A 17,091-nucleotide genomic window follows, 5' to 3' on the forward strand; every position below is an offset into this window, starting at 1 on the left:
GGCCTCCCACAATCCGCTGGGGCTGTGGATGGGCCAGGCTTGGCATGAGTGCTCTCTGCACACTCTCCTTTAGTTCCAGCAATGTCACAGACTCAGCCTTCTTTTTTTCCATTTTGTAGGTGACCAGAGGCCCAGTGTCACCCAGAGCTGGGATATGAACCATGTTTGTCTGCTTTGAGGAGCCTAGACCCCTGGCAGAGGCAGGGTAGGTGCTAACAGCCTCTAGTAGGAGCATCCTCGTGGTCAGCCGGAACGGTCTATTGTCACAGCAGGGTGGTCAGGAGGAAAAGAGAATGCCAAATGTGGTTGTCTACAGTGCAGACAGGAAAGGAAGAGAAAACCAAACTCAAAGTGAGGGACTCTGGGCTGGGATCCCAGAAAGCAGGCTTTCTCAAGGCTGCGGCCAACTACAAAGGTGGGAAAAGGGACCAAGCAACAAGCTTGGGCAATACTCATCTTCCACACCAGGTGGGGGTAGAGGGCTTGTGCTACCATCCACCCATCTGCCCCACAGCCCAGCCAAAAAGACTGACCCACAGAAATCGCTCCCAGGAGCCAAAGGCCTCCCAAGCAGTGTCAGAAAGGATGTGGAAAGGATGTGGAAAGGATGGTTTTCCCGTCGCCAGCTGGTCCCCAGGAAAGGCCACAGCAGGGCCTGGGGTAGTGACCTGAGGAGGGAGGACTGAGGACAAACCCCAGAAAGACTAGATTCTGAAATTCAATCCCCACAAGTCCGGTGGAACGGGCGGAGATGTCCCTGGGGTTGAGCACATTCCCGTCCTTCTAGCATGGGGAGCACCACCACCGAGCCTCTCACTCTGCCCTACCCACAAGAAGCTCTGGCAACAGGGGGTCACTCTCAGAAGCAGCACTTCCGGTGAGTCTCTGATGTGCTTCCAGATACACCTGTCAGTGGATGTCCTTCCCCGGAGAGCACCGCAAGCCTGGCTGGGACACCAGGTGGTTTCATTCAGACTTCCCAGACAGCTAGCCACCCCTCCCCATACGACCAGGTCAGCACAGCTCCTACTGGCCACTTTCTTACAGCCCTGGACAGGGCAGAGGCCCCTTCCTCCTACCAGTGGCCTCTGGGAAGTGGCATGCTCTTAACCACAATCTCTATTTGGTGACCTTACCCCTTCCTGTCCTTCCACACTGCTCCCTGCCCAGCCCACCAGTGCCCTCTTTCTCTGAATGCCAGGCTTGTAGGGTTTCTAAAAACTTCTCCAGGCCAGCACTGGCATTACAAAGAAAATGGAAACTGCCAAAGAAGCCAGTAGCCAGGCCTGAACCACCTTCTTAGTGTGGGCAGGGGGCATTCACAGGCACCTCGGATCTGCCAGGCCCTCCGGGCCCTTCACCAGGTGAAGGCCAGACCCAGAGCAGTATGGAGATAGAGACAGGGAAAGATGTGATTCTGGACTGGAGGAGAGAGAAGCCTACTCCTAACCCCACCCCATCCCCAGTCTCCCACTCCCGCTCTCAAGCTATTTTCAGCCTGGCAAGTGACGTAAGAGTATTGGGCACTGGAGGACAGGGGTAGGGAAGGGGGCAGAGAACAGCAGTCTGGCATGGACAAGAAACACTTAAGTTCTGGTGAGGAACACAGTGTATTTTGGAGTCTGCCTCGAGTAGCAAGCCAGCAGAGGCCCCACAGCCAGCTAGCCAACCAGCCAGAGCCTGCCTGCCTCTCCAGTCCCAACAGTACCCTTGTCATCTGGGGCTCCAGAGCAAGAGTCAAGAGGGGTCTCAGGAGATAAGAGATAAGGTGACCCAAAGGGTAGCAAGCAGGCATGGGCCTCCTGGAGGCCTGGAATGGAACACGGAAGAATGTGTGGTGTGCAGAGAGGGACAGGAAACCAGAGGTCCCTTTAGTCTTGAGTCAACCCCTGGCAGGGAGGTTAGGACTTGGGGCAATTGGTAGAGAAAAGGTAAAGTCCACATACCCGGACTTTAGTTTTCTTCCCCATTCATCTCAGACCCATCCAACTCCCCAGAATGCCTGAGAAAAGGGGCTCAGCAGGAGGCCTGTGGAGGCTGCAGGGCGAGGAAAAGGTGAAGGGCAAGTCTGGTACCCTATCTCCCCTCCTGCCTCCAGCCTCAGTCCAATCAAGAGGAAGGGCTGAGAAGGCAGCCAGCCACAGAGGCAGCAGGCCCGGGAGGCAGGGGGGGCAGGGAGGCCTCAGCCTCTGGCCCTTCAGGTCCTTTGGGCTGGAAGGACTGAGGACTAACAGCCTAGCAGCTCCAGACGCAGAGTGATGCGTTTATGCCAGGACACAGGAAGGACACGCACGTAGCGAGCCATGAAGGGCGTCTCAAAAATGTTCTTCTTGTGTGAGTTGTTGTCCGAGTTGCCTTGGAAGACCTGAAAACAACAGGCATGTCAGGAGTACTCCATAGTCTCCCCCTCCCCACCCCTCAGAACCCTGCAGTATCCCAGGAATTGCAGCTAGACGGGACACCCACCTTGTCTGTTCCTTGTTCCTTATATATGGTCCACTGCACACCGTCATTGCTGTGGGACACCTTGTAGGATGCCACATACTGGACCTGGCCAAAGTCACGGGCCCCCTGGGTGATGATTCCTGTCACTTGCCTCGGAGTGCCCAGGTCAACCTGCAGAAAAAACAGGGTTCTAGCTTGGAGCCTCTTCAGGAAGGGGAAAGGGGCAACATTAGGGCACGACCTATCAGCCTATTTCCTCTTAAGTCAACTTGACATGCTAGTTATCTGAACGCAGGGAGCCTCAGTTAAGGAAATGGCTCCATAAAATCCAGCTGTAAGGCATTTTCTCAATTAGTGACAGTTGGGGGAGGACCCAGCCCATTGTGGGTGATGCCATCCCTGGGCCAGTGGTCCTGAGTTCTATAAGAAAACAGGATGTGTAAACATAAAGAGCATGTCAGTTAAGCAGCATCCCTCCATGGCCTCTGCATCAGCTCCTGCCTCCAGGTTCCAGCCTGTTTGGGTTCCTGTGCTGACTTCCTTCCAATATGGAAGCGTAAGCCAAATAAACCCTTTCCTCCCCAACTTGATTTTTTGGGTCATGGTGTTTCATCACAGCAATAATAATCTTAACTAAGACACTCATCTATAAAGTGAACATAAAGCCATGCATGGCTTTATGCCACCTGTAGCCCTAGCGCTTGGGAGGCCAGCCTGGGCTAAATCGCAACACCCTATCTCAAATTCTCAAAATGGGATATAGTTCAGTGACAGAGCACTGGTCTATCATACCCAAGCCCTGAGTTCTAACACACAAATGCAACATAAAAAAATATATAAAAGTGCATAAATAATACACTTGAACACATGAACTCCAGCAATCCAGTTTAACGCCAATAAAGCTCAGTGACGTATATTTCAGAGGTCCGGGCCTGGCCAACTCAGCAGCTCAGATGTACACTGGGGTATAACGGACAGGCTGAGAGAAGACAGGCTGCAAGGGGCGGGAACTGCTTCTGAAACCTGCCAGGGGTCCTGGAGCCTGATGTGGTCCTGAGACAGAGCCCAAGGAAACGAAGTCCTAATGAGCACCCTGGCCTATAGTCAAGTGTTTTCCCCTGGCCCTGCCAGGACTCAGTTTCCCCATCTGCAACCCTGACCTCTGGTTTTCACCCCCTCTAAGATTTCCCACTGAGTGCTTTGCTCAAGGGGTGAGGTCCTAAAGTGCCATCTGAGAGCCATCCTGCCCGCTGTCCCCTGGCAAGCCTTGCCAAACATGTATGTGGCAGCTGATAGGGATGGAGCTGCTCCCGAGAGTGTGAGTGCATGCATGTGTGCATGTGCACATTCACACCCCTTTTCCACTCGGGGCCTTGGTGGAAGCAGGATCAAGAGGAAAATGGAAGCATGGGAGTTAAAAAGAGAAAAAGCAAGAAAATGTAGGCTTTCCAGGAACAGGCATTGCAGAAGAGGAGGCCGGGCTAGCAGAGGTCGCCAGTCCCACCCACTCCCACCTGCAGCCACTCCTTGTTGCTGTTAGTCTGGGCAGTCCAGGCATTGATCTTGCCCTGCATGTCGAGCCTCCCATAGTGGGGGTACCAGCCAAAGGCACGCAGGTTCCAAGTCTTGTAGCTGCTGGAAGCTGTGATCTTGCTGTCGGGAATAGAGTTATTCTTCAGGCCCAGGGGCTCAGAACATCCTGTGGGCAAATGGGAGTGTTACCAGTATGTGCAGACACGGACAATAAAGGAGAAAGGGCTGTGGTTCCTTAGCAGCGTTTATTTTGGTCCAGTTTGGGTTTGGTTTGGTTTTTGAGACAGTATTTCATATAGCCCCGGCTGGCTTAAACTCACTGTGTAGTCGAGGACGACCTTGAATGTCTTGTCTGATCCTCACCTGCACCTCTAGATCGAAGGCATGCCCTGCCACCCCCAAGTTATGGGGGACAGAAGCCGCAGCTTCTTCTAAGCACTCTCACGGAGTTACAAGCCAGCTTCTGGTTTTGTCTTTTGAGCGGAGTCTAGCTCTATTTCCCAAACTGGCCTTTAAACTCCTAGGCTCAAGAGATTCCCCCAGTTTCCACAACAGCCAGGGTAACATAGAGAAACCCTATCTGGAAACTAAAGGAAGCTTCAGCTTCCAAAAAGCTGGGACAAAGCCATCATGCCCAGCTTGTTGCACAAAGGAAGTCCTACCTGCCTTCCAAGGCCAACCACTGTCTAGCCCTCAATTGCTCCCCCACTGTCACTCAGCTCCAACCCCTACCCCAACCCCAGCTGGCACCTAGAATTTCACCCAAGACTCCTGACCTGGACCTGGCCATACTCATAGCACTTTTCCCTCTGAACACAGGTAAGTCAGATACCTCACATGCCTGGGTGCTTCCTGCCATCGTGGATTTACTTTCAACACTGAACAAGGAGCTATCAAAAACCTCACTCTATACATAGATGTGAGGCAGAGAAGCATTGCACACTGTGCCCACATCTCACACGCACGATCCTGACCACAAATGCGGTATCATCCCTCATGTTAGACCCGTAAAGGCCCATATGGGCCCATCCAGCAATGTGTAGCAAACACTCTTACCCTACAACAGCTAGTGAGGCCCGGGGATTCTTGGAGTTGGGGCTGCTTCTGTATCTTCCCAAAAGCACTCCTTAAGATCCAGTAAAGGGACTTGGCACACCCCAACATTTCTAGCTTGCTGGTATGCATACCCAGAGAGAGCGTCCTTTGTTTCCTCACTCTGCCCCCAGGGTCACTCTCAGGAATGGCTGAACAGGTAAAGGTTGAGCAGGAAGTGAACTCCTAGGAGGATAATGTCTCTCTCATATCTGGCTGCCTCCCCACCCCACAACCTAAGGAGTTGAATGGGACAGGGAACCTGAAGAGCCACACTTCCATCTGGGAAGTCCATTCCCTCTATCCCTCAAATGCCTGCCTGTTACTTTCCCCCCAATCATGCTGACATGACTGCTGAGCCACCTTCTACAGAAGGCAGAGGCCAGGGGGGCATCATCCTGCTCCCACAAAGGTCCCTGGGCTGTGAGCTCATTCATCCTTTGGGTCCAGGACAGGGATATTCTGAGGTGGCCACTGCCTGGGGTTGCTTTGCAGAGACCACTCATTCTCCTCATCCCCTTGGGGTATACCCTGGACAACCACCCCTGTGTCCAGGGTCTCCTGGAAAGCAAACTGCAGATTATGTATGGCCTTGGGAAATGCAGAAATCCTTGCCCTCTCTGCAAGTCAACCTCTTCCTCCTCTGTGACACAGGGCCCTCTGCTGCTCTCCTCAGAGAACACAGGCAGTCTTACAAACAAGCAGGCCAGAAACGGTGTGCATTTCTGTGGTCCTAGCACTCGTCAAGCTGAGGCAGAAGAGGTGCACGATTAGGCCAACCTGGGCTGTATAGCAAGACCCTGTCTCAGAAACATTCAAGAGACGCCAGGGCGTATCTCAGTAGCAGAGTGTCTGCCCTGGCTTCGGTCATCAAACACTGGAAACGTGAAATTAAAAACCCTGTCCAGGGTAGAGCTAGAAGATGCTACTGAAACACTGACCCCTGTATTCGCCATCTCCAAGCCTCCCTGCACATGGAGCATCTAGCCCCTGCATCTCTGTTATCCTCCAACAAGCCCCACCTTTGTCCTTGTAATTCTCCACCTAGAACATTCTATGATCTCCCTGAGACCAGCTCTCCAGCTGAAGAATCCCCACACTGCCCCCATCACCACCACTCCCTCCTCCAGAGTTCTTGCTGCTAGCTGACCTTTGCCCTTTTATTTATTTTATTTGTCTGTTTGTTATATGTACCGTATTTATTTATTTGTTCGTGTGGCTAAGTGCATGTGTAAACAATGCATGTGTGTGCAGTACCCAGAGAGGCCAGAAGACAGCGCTGGACCCATCAGAACAGGCCTTACTCACCATGTGAGCCACCTGATGTAGGTGCCCGGAACCAAAGCCAGGTCCTCCAGAAAAGCAGCAGGTGCTTTTAACCGCTGAGCCATCTTGCCCAGCTCCTGACCTTCCTTTTATCTGCTAATCTCATCTCAACTCCCTTGAGAGAATTTCATGGGGTCAAAGGTCTCTCTTGTATTGTTCCTTAAATCTAGATATTCAGGGGAAACTTATGAAATGTCTAAATTAAAGTCAAGTCGGCAAAGATACTGTCTGCTAAAAGTAACAACCCTACTGTGGGGAGCCTTGTGTGTTCCCAAGACACCTGGGCCTCACTCCACCCACATGTGCATCAGCACTCTCCAGTTGACAGGCTGGGTCACAGAGAAAGGTGGGCCAGGCCAGGAGGGAACCAACGGCACAGTCTGCTCAGCAGTGTGAGGCTCAGCTTGCCCCTCTCTGAGCCCTAAAACACTCCCAGCTTCACTACCCTGGCAACTATGAGACCCAAAGGGCTATCTCTCCATCTGACTACTGAAACAATGGACACCAAGAAATGCAAGCTTCCCCAGGAACCCCATGCTGGGAGAAGAAAAGGGAATGAGAGGGGGAGTGTGCCTCCCTAAAAAAAGATTTTACACATCCTACCAGCTTGTCAGACCAGAGTGAGACAGAAGCCCAGACAACGATGAGTCAACAAACGGTGGGCGAGTCCAGGCCTCAAGACTGCTTAGATGTGCATGTCCCTGGCCCTCTATTTAAACTTTAAACTCACTTCAGGATCCCAAGATGGACTTGAGGGGATCGCTGGATCTTTCTCCATCTTCTCTCATATGGCCATTGACTAAATCTCCTCCTACTTTTTACTACTAAATTGGCTGTTTCAACTGGCTTCTTGAGGACAGGTGGCCAATTATGGCTTCCTATGGTACAGACTGTGACCCTAAGTTTGGTAATAATAGAAGCATACTAGCTTAACTCCATACTGTAGGGGGAGGGGACTGGGTTTACCAGCACAGGCCTTTAATCACAGCACTCAGGAGGCAGAGGCAGGCGGATCTCTGTGAGTTTGAGAACAGCCTGGTCTACAGAGTGAGTTCCAGGATGGTCAGGGCTATGTAAAGAGACCCTGTCTCAAAAAGCAAAACAAAACAAAAGAAGGCCATGGCTTGGGTATGGTTCGGTGGTGGAATGCGTCACTAGCATTCACAATCGAGCACTTCGGAAAAGGAAAAAAAAAAAACCTAGTGACGAGCAGAACTCAGTCTTGGTGGTATTGGGTGGTATCTAAAATGAACAGGAAACAGTGCCATTAATAGGGAAAAGAGGCACAGTCAGCAGGCTTACAAAGATGAGTTCTGCAGGCCAGCAGAAACAGCATTAGTTACCCCAGGTAACCAGCAGATGGCACTGTGGCTGCAAAGAGAAACAGGCCTCAAAAAAGACAGGTCCTGAACTAGATGGCAATCCGGAATCAGCTGGACCTCTTCAGAGGGTAATCTCCCTGGCTCAGCAACAACCTGTCCCTTTTTGGTCCCTCTTTGGTGTCTGAAGCACCTACATGACTGCTCAGTGAAGGTGGCAGATGCCTGAAGGAAAAGCACTATGCTTACACCTCCCAGGTGGTATCTTGGATGAATAATTCATTCACTCACTCATTCATTCATTCATTCACCCCTCATCAAAGATTTACTAAGCACCCACATGTTTGAGGCCCTGGAAACACAGCAACAAAGAAAACAATTCCCTGCAATCATGGAACTCACTGCCTGTTCTAGAAGCACCAGGAAACAAAATAAACAGAACTACTGAGAAGGGAAAAAGGCCCATCCAAAATGCCCAGAGCAATGGACTGGCAGACAGCACACAGCGCAGACACCTAGGCAGGACTATGTGGGCCACTCTCCACGGTAGTCCCCGAGCAGCTCACAAAGTCGGGGCAGAGAAGACCACGTCAGCACTCACCATTCAACTCACAGCCCAGGAGCTCGAAGCGAAGGGTGCAGGCTCGGTAGCACGAACCAGGGTACAGTCTGATGTACTGTGCCTCCAGAGAGGGACTGAACATGTTAACCTTCAGGCCATTGTTGTCCACGTTCCCCAAAAACTCCTGGAAGGGAAGGGGTAGGGCTGGAGAAGGAAACAGGTTTGCTGGCCGCTCCTGGGCATCTTCCTCTTCAGGCCCAAGAGGCCAGCATAAGTCTGGAAGGACAGAGTCCACAGGGACCCAGCCTACAGCCCTTGCTTTGCCACTACACCACCTTCAAGACATGTCCTTCTCACACCTCTCTTGGTCGCCACAGGTCCCAGGCATAAAACCCTGTTCACACAGGGCTAACCAGAGCACTTCTGCATGTGTTCTCAAAAGACTTCATGGTAACAATTTTCTAACAGACAGAAATACAGGCCTGTATGGTATCTGTATACCTGGTAATTGTATCTTCACAACTGTATACCGTCACCCTGAAAAGTTTGGAATGAAGCCCAGCTCTACCACTTACCAGATCATGGTACTACTATTAGGCGATATCTCTGTAACCAGAGAACATGAATACAATCTGGGTCTGTCCATTTCTAGGTACCAACTCAGCCCTATCACCCAAGGTGCTCTTGCTTCTCAGTCAATGCTAGACTCTTCTTAGGGGTGCTGACTTCAGTAGCCCCTTCTTTAGGCCCACCTTGTCTCCAGATCCACTTGCATTCTGGATAAACTGGAACTTGCGACCATCGAGGCTGTAAGCCACCTTGAAGGTCTGTAGATACTCTGCCTTCCCTGCACGGCTGGCACCCTGCGTGATCACGCCAGACACCCGCATCTTCCGCAGAAGGTTCACCTGGACCCCGGGTGAGAAAGGTGGTTCCCTCATTATCCAGTTCTTCCCATTCAAATCCAACCGTCTAGCTCATGAGTTCCTTCTCCAAGGAGCTGGCTTTCTCCTCTGAGGTTCTGTTCCCTGTCTCTACAAAGCCCTTGAGTGTCAAGACTCCCCAAAGGCCTATGGATACCCAAGCCCCTCCACCAAATAAGACCATCTCTCCTCATCCTCTGTCCACCTGCTACTGGCCCAAGGCTGCCCTCCATATACAGGCACTTCACTCATGGTCACCTATCATCCTTCATGGATCAGGTTCTGAGCCCCCAATGCATCTGCATTCACCTCTCTACCTTCCCAATCATTCTGCCCTGCATCTTCTTCCTACCTGGATCCAGGGCTTGCTGTCATAGTCACTGGCTGTCCATGCATTGACCAGCCCCGAGCGGTGCAGACGAGCCAACTCCGGGCCCCAGCGCTGAATGCCCAGGAAACCCACATGCACGGATGAGGCAGAAATCTGTGAGTTAGCAATGGCGCCCCCTTCCATGCCCAGCTTTGTGGTACAACCTGTAGGGACAGAGAGACCATCAGGTACCTAAAGCAACATTCCAGAGCCCAGCTATGACCACAGGACAAGAGGGAAAACAAAGTGTGACCTCCGATGAGGACCTAGAGACAGAGAGAACCTCAGACCCTCACTCAGAGCACGTAACACCGAGGAACACCGACACCAAGAAGAGTAGATGGCATGGCAGGCACAGGACAGATGGGGTCAGCAGAGATGACTCACTGGAGGCTAGTCTGTTGGAAAGACCAGGGTTGGGGACCGGGTTGGGGACAGCTGTGGTGGACAGGTAGTCTTCTTCCAGGTTGTAGTAGATGGTATCATTCACTGGTAGAATCGAAGACCAGGGTAACTTCCTCTTCAACACCCCAGCTATGGCTTGTTCAGGTGTGGCTTCAGAATAGGAGATGCCTTGGACAGTAGCAAACAGCAAAGGTACTCTACATCTTTTGAAGATGTCTTGTCTTCATCTTCTCAGTGTGTGTGTGTAGTGGGCATGCTGGGCAAGGCTCTACCACTGAGCTATATCCCTAGTCCTTATTGTTTGGAGACAAGTCTCTCTCTCTCTCTCTCTCAGCTGCCCACTCTGGCCTTAGACTTGTGATTTCTCCTGCCTCAGCGCCAATCATAGGCTTTTGGCATCATGCCCGACTTGATGTGGTACTTCCTAGAATCTCCCCAGCAGTTTTCTGGGGAGAGGATGAATACCACTCTGCTTTCTTCTAAGCATTTGCACCTCCAACCACCCATCTGTGAATGTGTCCCCAGCCATAGCTACATCACCTCTGTGTCACCATCAAGTGGCACCAGAAACTAGGGATAGTGATCAAGCCTGCTGGCAAGAGGGCCTTTCCATACCTCTGGATACCCATGGTGATGCCCAGGCTTCTGCTGCCAGGAGAACCCAGGGACAACATACAGAATTCCAGCACGCTGGGTAGGTTCTACCAATCTTAGAGAGAAGTTAAGACACCACACGGAGCTGGACAACCTAATCTGGGCCAGGTTAGCCTACTGATGGGTATCACACCCACCATATCCACACCCGAGGGACCCAAAGGTGCAGCGTCAGAAACAATGTAATAAACAAGGGAGTGTGAGGTTCCTCTGTGCCCCTCACCCCTGCAGCCCTATGTGGGCACCCACCTACCCTCTTCTCTGTTCCAGGTGCTACCATAAGGCCTAGAGCCAACTCTAGACCTGGCAGCCCAGGGAAGGCTTGGTAGCTAATTCCCACACGAGTACACCATGGTTAGCTTGACTCCCACCCAGTAATTAGCTGGCTTACCTGGCTCCACCCAGGCCTTAGCAACCCAGAGTTCCCCCATCCACCTGGGTAAGGATCTCAAACTCATCTGGCTTTAGTTTACTCTTCTAGACCAGACCTTTGCTCTGTCTCCTCCTAAGTCAGGGGCATCCAGGTACTCTGGCCACATCCATCCTGGGACCCCCACATAGCTAGCCCAGCTGACCTATAGGTCAGCAAACTTCAAAGTCCAACACACTGTCTGCCCCCTCCCCTCCAGGATGTCCACTGCCTGACCTGGATAGCTGTGAACAACCCCTACTACACACAGACACAGGCACACACAGACACAGACAGACACACACACACAGACACACACACACTCCACCATTCCTCTCTCCCCTTGCCTGAACACAGCCCTTCCCATGTCACAGAGAGGGTAAGAAAGGCCCTGGTATGCTTGGGGCAGAGTTGGGGGCAGCATGGAGAACTACTGCCAGCAATGTTAACTACTGGCACTCAGCCAGGCCACTCTGGGGCCCAGGGGACAGCCAAACAGGTCAGACAGGGTCAGCTCCTCCCCCTAAGCCAGGCCTCTAGCCTTCCTATGGCACAGGACAACCCAGCCTGCCCAGACCTCCCCCTCCTCCCTGACCCCTGTGAGAAGACCACAGGACCCAAACCTGATTCACTGAGTTTCTGGGCTCCAAGATAAAAAACATGTGTGTTTCTTTTCACTGGCGAGAAAGTCCCGAGATGCAACTCTGACACTGTATGTCTCTGACTCATGGACTTGGGAAGTGGCATTCCCATTGCCTCAGGGTCACCACCCTCTAATTCCCCTGCAGTAACACCAGCCCTGACCTCAAGTCCCAGGAGACAAAGCCTGACCTTAAGTCTAGGAGGGGACAACAGGATCCTCACTGCTGTTCTGCCCAATCCTCAGCTTCCAGAGGAAGGCTCGCCACAAGTGCCTGTGCCCAGCTACAGACCCCTGGTACTCACTGATCTCACAGTGGGTGCCTGAGTAGCCCAGAGAGCACAGGCAGATATACTGAGTGAAGATGTCTCCTCGATGTGTGTCCTCAATCACTTGGCATTTTGCATCATTGTAGCAAGGGTTTGGGAAGCAGGGTCCTGGAAGCAAGGAGGCAGATGAAAAGGACAGGTGGTCAAAAAAAGGGCTGGGAACAGACTAAAGAGCAGAATGTAACCAGCCTCACTGCATCCATCCAAATCAGCCCCTTTTCTTCCCTACCCCAATCATCCTGGACCTAACAGAGTCACCGCAAAGATGACTTTGAGCAAATACTGGCAGTGCTGACTTTTCCAAGCAGCTGAGAGTTTTTACTGGAACAAGGGCTACCCACTTTGGAAGAGGAAGGGGAGGCAGGCCACTGGGAGCAGGTACCTTTCTCAGTCTCATTGCACACAAGGCCTGTGAAGCCCTCGGGACAGAGGCAGTAGAAGTCATCGTCTTGCCCCAGCAAACAGGTCCCACCATTCAGGCACAGGCTGGAGTCACAGAAGTCACCTGCAACAACAACAGTGCAAACCTGAGCACTTGGTAAACACTTGGAGTTCAGCTACCACGTGCACATGCTAGACTCCTGAAAGAGGGGTTAGCTGTTATCCTACCCTCAAGAAGCCAGGGACTGGGGATGAAATGCAAAGGCAGAGCTCTTGCCTAACATGTGCAAAGCCCTGGGTTCAATCCTAAGCACTACCAAAAAAGGAAAACAAGGCTAGAGAAACAGCTCAGGCTAAAAGCACTTGCTGATTTTCTGGAGAACTGGGGTTTGGATCCCAATACCCACAGCAGGCAGCTCACAACCGCCTCTAACTCCAGCTCCAGGGGATCCATCATCTTCAGCCTTCTCAGGCACTGTACTCACATGCACACATCTAACCAGGGACAGCTGCACATCGTCTTTTTTAAAAAATAAAACAAATCTTAATTAAAACTAAAGCAGGGAGCTAGAGAGATGGCTGAGAGATTAAGAGCAATTACTGCTCTGGTGGAAAACCCTAGTTCAGTTCCCAACACACACCCACACCATGGCTTACAATCACCTATAACTTCTGTTTCAGGGGGCTTGCATCTTCTTCTGAACGCTGAAGGCTCCTGCATGCAAGTGGTGCACATGTAACACACTAGGGCTCACACGCAAACACAGACAATAATGCAAACTTCTTTTTAAAAGACAGAATGGGAAGGATGACGAGCTGTCAAATGAGAAACGAATATTCTAGAGAGAAGCAGATACACTGAGAACATGGCATGTCAGTCCGGATGTGACTGAACTTAGGCCAGGCTCACAGGGACTTTAAGAGTGACATGTTTGTTTAGACAATATGCTGCCATCAGTTGATAGCTTTTCAGACTTCCTTAAGCCCCTCCAGAATTGGCTAACAAGTCTGTCTCTCTGTCTCTCTGTGTCTCTCTGCCACCCTACACACAACCGCTGAAGCCAGATCCAAGTTGGAAAGGAGGAACCCTGAAACCCCCATGAGAAGGCTGAAAGGCCCAGGAAGGGTAGGTGGCCTGGCAGCAGCAGGTAAAGCCCACAGGTTGAATGGTAAGAAAGCACATTAGGGCAAAGGAAACGGAAACTGGGGAATCTGAAAGACCCCATAGAGCATGGACTGAAGAGTTGGGGGAAGGCTGGAAGGGACACCAGAGTCTTTGGAGAGCCGAAGGTGACAGACGTACACTGTCCACTAGGATGGAGAACACAGGAGGGGTGGGGTGGGGCTGAGCTCACCTGGCCTGTGATTCAAAGGACTACGTGCAGCTCTCCAAGCAGCTGGTAAACCCTCCCCATCTCCACATCCAGAAAGGGTCTGGGGGCACCCTGCCTCAGCTCACCTTACTCCCATTTGTCCCCGGTCCTGACACTAGTACCAACCAGGGAACAGCCGCCATGTCCGCTGTACCCCCAGTTCCTACAGGACCTTAGCATCCTACTAGACCAGACCCCAAACCTGGTACTAGAATCAAACCTATGAGACCTCTTCTCCTCCCCACAGTGGCCCATCCAAGGCCCCAAGGGAGCTTGGGCTCCCCAGCTGGAGACAGGAACACCATTAACGAGCACCAGCCCACATAGCTCCACCTCAGCAAGGGCCTGGGGATCCAAAGGCTCTGTGGCAGAACTATTAGTCATCAGCTTTAAATAGCAGGTTAATCCCCTCTGACCTGGAAGGGCACAGTCACAGCCTCACATGGAAGCTCCGGAATGGCCAAGTCCTAGGCACCCTGTCCCAACAAAGGCCCTTCTTCCAGCCTTCCTTACAGCTGCATGCGGGATCAAACCAGGGGTTCGGAGAAGAAAGCAAAGTGGAAGGTGGCCAGCAGCTGCCGGTGTGGTAACCGCCGGGGCTGAGGCTGATCACCTGCATGTGAGACATAAGACCCTAGTGCCTCTACAAATGCTATGGGATATCAAGGTACTGCTCTAAGAAATGTCCCCTGGGATATTCTGTCAGGGCACAGGTTGTGGGAAGGATTGGGGGAAGTGGAAAGGGTCAGAGGAGACCTAAGCATCCTCCAGCTGAGAGGTAGGACCAGGAATTCCCAATATGTGGAAGCTTGAAGCACTCAATGCCTTCAGCTACATCCCTGAGGTCAGATCCTGTGTTAGACGGCAGAGCTGGGCCCAGCTGTGGTCTCTCCTGCCTCGGCCAGACCTGTTTCTATGAGAAAACGATGAAGGGGCTGCTTGACGAGCCCCTGAGCTCACCCTGTCCCACATAGGCACAACCTACTTTAGATGAACTCCCCAGCAGCATCCTGCAAGAGGTCCAGATGTCTACCGGGGACCTCAAAGCGGGGGAGGCAGGCTAGGGAAGATTAAGCAGACAGCCAAGGCCAGCCGAGTGGGAGGAAGCCCTTTTCTAAGTTCCTGACCAGCCCTACCTACAACTCAGTCTCTTGCATCGGTTCCTCCGTCATTTCTCCCCTTATCTGAACAAACACCAACAAGTGGGGCGCAAAAGTTTATTGGATTCTCAGCCAGGAGGGTTGGGGAGAGAGCTGCTGGGAACGTTAGTTGGAGAAGTTTGCTTACAAGAGTCCTAGACTCTCCCAAACGAAAGGACTGGAGAGCAAATACAGTTCGGTGGCCTCATTTTACAGACGCGGTAAAAAGAGGCACGACGCAGCGGATTCCTTTGTTATGTGTAAGTCACATCCCTGGGGCAGGCAGGGCTGTCACCGGGTGTCCAGTACACAAGCCACCATCACTGCCCCGAGGCCCCAGCGCAAAGAGCACAGAGGCTGAACACGTCCGCCTCTCCTACCCAGGCGCAGCCCAGGCGCGGGTCCCGCAGGCTTAGCTCAAGTTTGTCAACAGTAGGGGTGGAGGGAGGGCGCCGCTGAGAACTTCCGAGCAGCGGGCTGAAGAGGGGCGGGGCCCAAAGGGAGGCGCGGGGGACTCACCGGACGCGGCGAAGAGGCCGGAGGCACAAAGTAACACGCCGCACAGCGCGGCCAGCGCTCGGGAGAGCTGCATGCTGCGGGGCACGGGAAAGAACGCGCGCACTGAAGCTGAGACCTGCGGATTCCTGTGTCCGCGCCTCTCGCACGGGAATAAATCAGGCTCTCGGCTCCGCCCACTCCCCACGTGCTCCGCCCAGACCAGCTCTAGGCGGGCTCTGGGCGGAGCTCCGAGACCACAGAGGGAAGAGGGAGGGCTGAAGTGGGGGTCCAGCGTCTCAGCCTCCCCTCGAGCCACGCCCTACATCCGGCTGCCAGCTCTCAGCCAGAGGCCAGGCCACGCTTCTTGAGTGGACTAGACAGGGGGAAAAATCGCTCAGGAGGAATTTAAAAGATAGCTCAATGATGTAGTAGTGCTTCCCTAAGCATCTTGGCGACCCTGGATTCGATCTGCAAACCAGCAAAGATAAATTTAAAATAAAATAATCCGGGCGTGGTGTCTCATGCTTGTAGTCTCAGTATTTGGGAAGTAGGATCAGACACCAGGTTCAGTTGGATGCAAGTGAGGGCCCTATAGTGAATTTCAGGTTAGTCTGGGACCCTGTTTCCAAAACTTGTTTGTTTGTTATCTAATTAATTAAACGCTGTTTAGACTTAAAATGCTAATGCTTACTTGAAATAAGAGAACAGCAAATGGAGATTACAATGAGTACTGTGTTTCCTTTATCAGATTGGCAAGTGTCAAATTGTTAACAGTGGAGGCTGTGGGGCAACAGGCTGAGACATGCGCCCTTGGACAGAATGGAAGCCAGCTCTTTATTTGGGAATATCTTTCAAAATGACAAAATAGCAACACCTTAAGACTAGCACTTATGCTCAGAGACACCCATTCCATTAGAAACGCATGTGTGCAAAATGATATCATACTATGACATCATAACATCTTTAGAAACGATGAAAAGACCAAAAAGAAAAAAAAATGGCAAACTTGTGTAAAAGTTCCAAATAAAAAATATTTTAGGATTTTGACCGGGTATGGTCTATAATCCCAGCACTCTGGATGCTAAGACAGGAAGATGGAAGTCCAAGGCCAGCTTGAACTACACAGTGAGCCCTCACCTACCCTGAGCAACAGAGTAAGACCCTGTCTCAAAAGTAAATAAAGATAAATATCTGGATGAGAAGATGGCTCAGTGGATAAAGCAAATATGACAGCCTTGGTTCAATCCCACAGAAACACTTGGGAAAGCAGACAGGAGCAGAGAGCCCAACTCCGTAAAACTGTCCCCTGACTGTCACACCCCCACAGTGGTACATGTGTGCCCACACACCTGCATGCAATGATGATGATCATACAATGACATTTTTTTAAAGATTGATTTATTATGTATACAGTGTCTGCCTTTATGTGTGCCGGAAGAGGGGACCAGATCTCATTACAGATGGTTCTGAACCACCATATGGTTGCTGGGAATTGAACTCAGGACCTCTGTAAGAGCAGCCAGTACTCTTAACCTCTGAGCCATCTGTCCAGCCCCCAGTACAATGACAATTAATAAAGTTTCTTGCCTACACTTGGGAGGTGGAGAAAATCAGACCAAGAGTTCAAGATCACCCTCAGCTAGATAAGGAGTTGGAAATCCAACTTGGGCTATGGGAAACCCTGCCTCAAAGT

General features: G+C 51.8%; 2 protein-coding genes across 3 annotated transcripts in view; one reads left to right on the top strand and one right to left on the bottom strand.

Annotated features, from left to right (window-relative positions):
• Aen (apoptosis enhancing nuclease) overlaps positions 1-17,091 on the top strand; it is a 467,932-nt gene that overhangs the window by 236,453 nt on the left and 214,388 nt on the right. The gene's annotated exons all lie outside the window — the stretch shown is intronic.
• Positions 1,592-15,586, bottom strand: Mfge8 (milk fat globule EGF and factor V/VIII domain containing). Of its 2 annotated transcripts, XM_051206588.1 has the most exons (10): positions 15,420-15,586; positions 12,390-12,512; positions 11,984-12,115; positions 9,958-10,143; positions 9,553-9,734; positions 9,030-9,185; positions 8,317-8,461; positions 3,960-4,144; positions 2,467-2,616; positions 1,592-2,365 (listed from the first exon to the last, which is right to left on the bottom strand). In XM_051206588.1, the coding sequence occupies exons 1-10, from the start codon at positions 15,490-15,492 to the stop codon at positions 2,228-2,230; spliced, it is 1,470 nt and encodes a 489-aa protein (XP_051062545.1). In that variant the 5' UTR covers positions 15,493-15,586; the 3' UTR covers positions 1,592-2,227. The 2 variants fall into 2 exon arrangements, with proteins under 2 accessions (XP_051062545.1, XP_051062546.1); XM_051206589.1 differs by lacking the exon at positions 9,958-10,143.

The sequence above is a fragment of the Phodopus roborovskii genome, unplaced genomic scaffold (genome assembly GCF_943737965.1).
Source record: "Phodopus roborovskii unplaced genomic scaffold, PHOROB, whole genome shotgun sequence".
NCBI lineage: Eukaryota > Metazoa > Chordata > Mammalia > Rodentia > Cricetidae > Phodopus > Phodopus roborovskii.

Bases quoted from the DNA above. Each gene is read 5' to 3' on its own strand.
- Mfge8 (XM_051206588.1), bottom strand. From the start codon at position 15,492: ATGCAGCTCTCCCGAGCGCTGGCCGCGCTGTGCGGCGTGTTACTTTGT. The intron at 10,144-11,983 runs GTGAGTACCAGG...CTACTGTCCAAG, and splicing joins AGGCACCCACTGTGAGATCA to GCATCTCCTATTCTGAAGCC. The intron at 2,617-3,959 runs GTGGGAGTGGGT...TTTTTTCTGCAG, and splicing joins GCAACAAGGAGTGGCTGCAG to GTTGACCTGGGCACTCCGAG.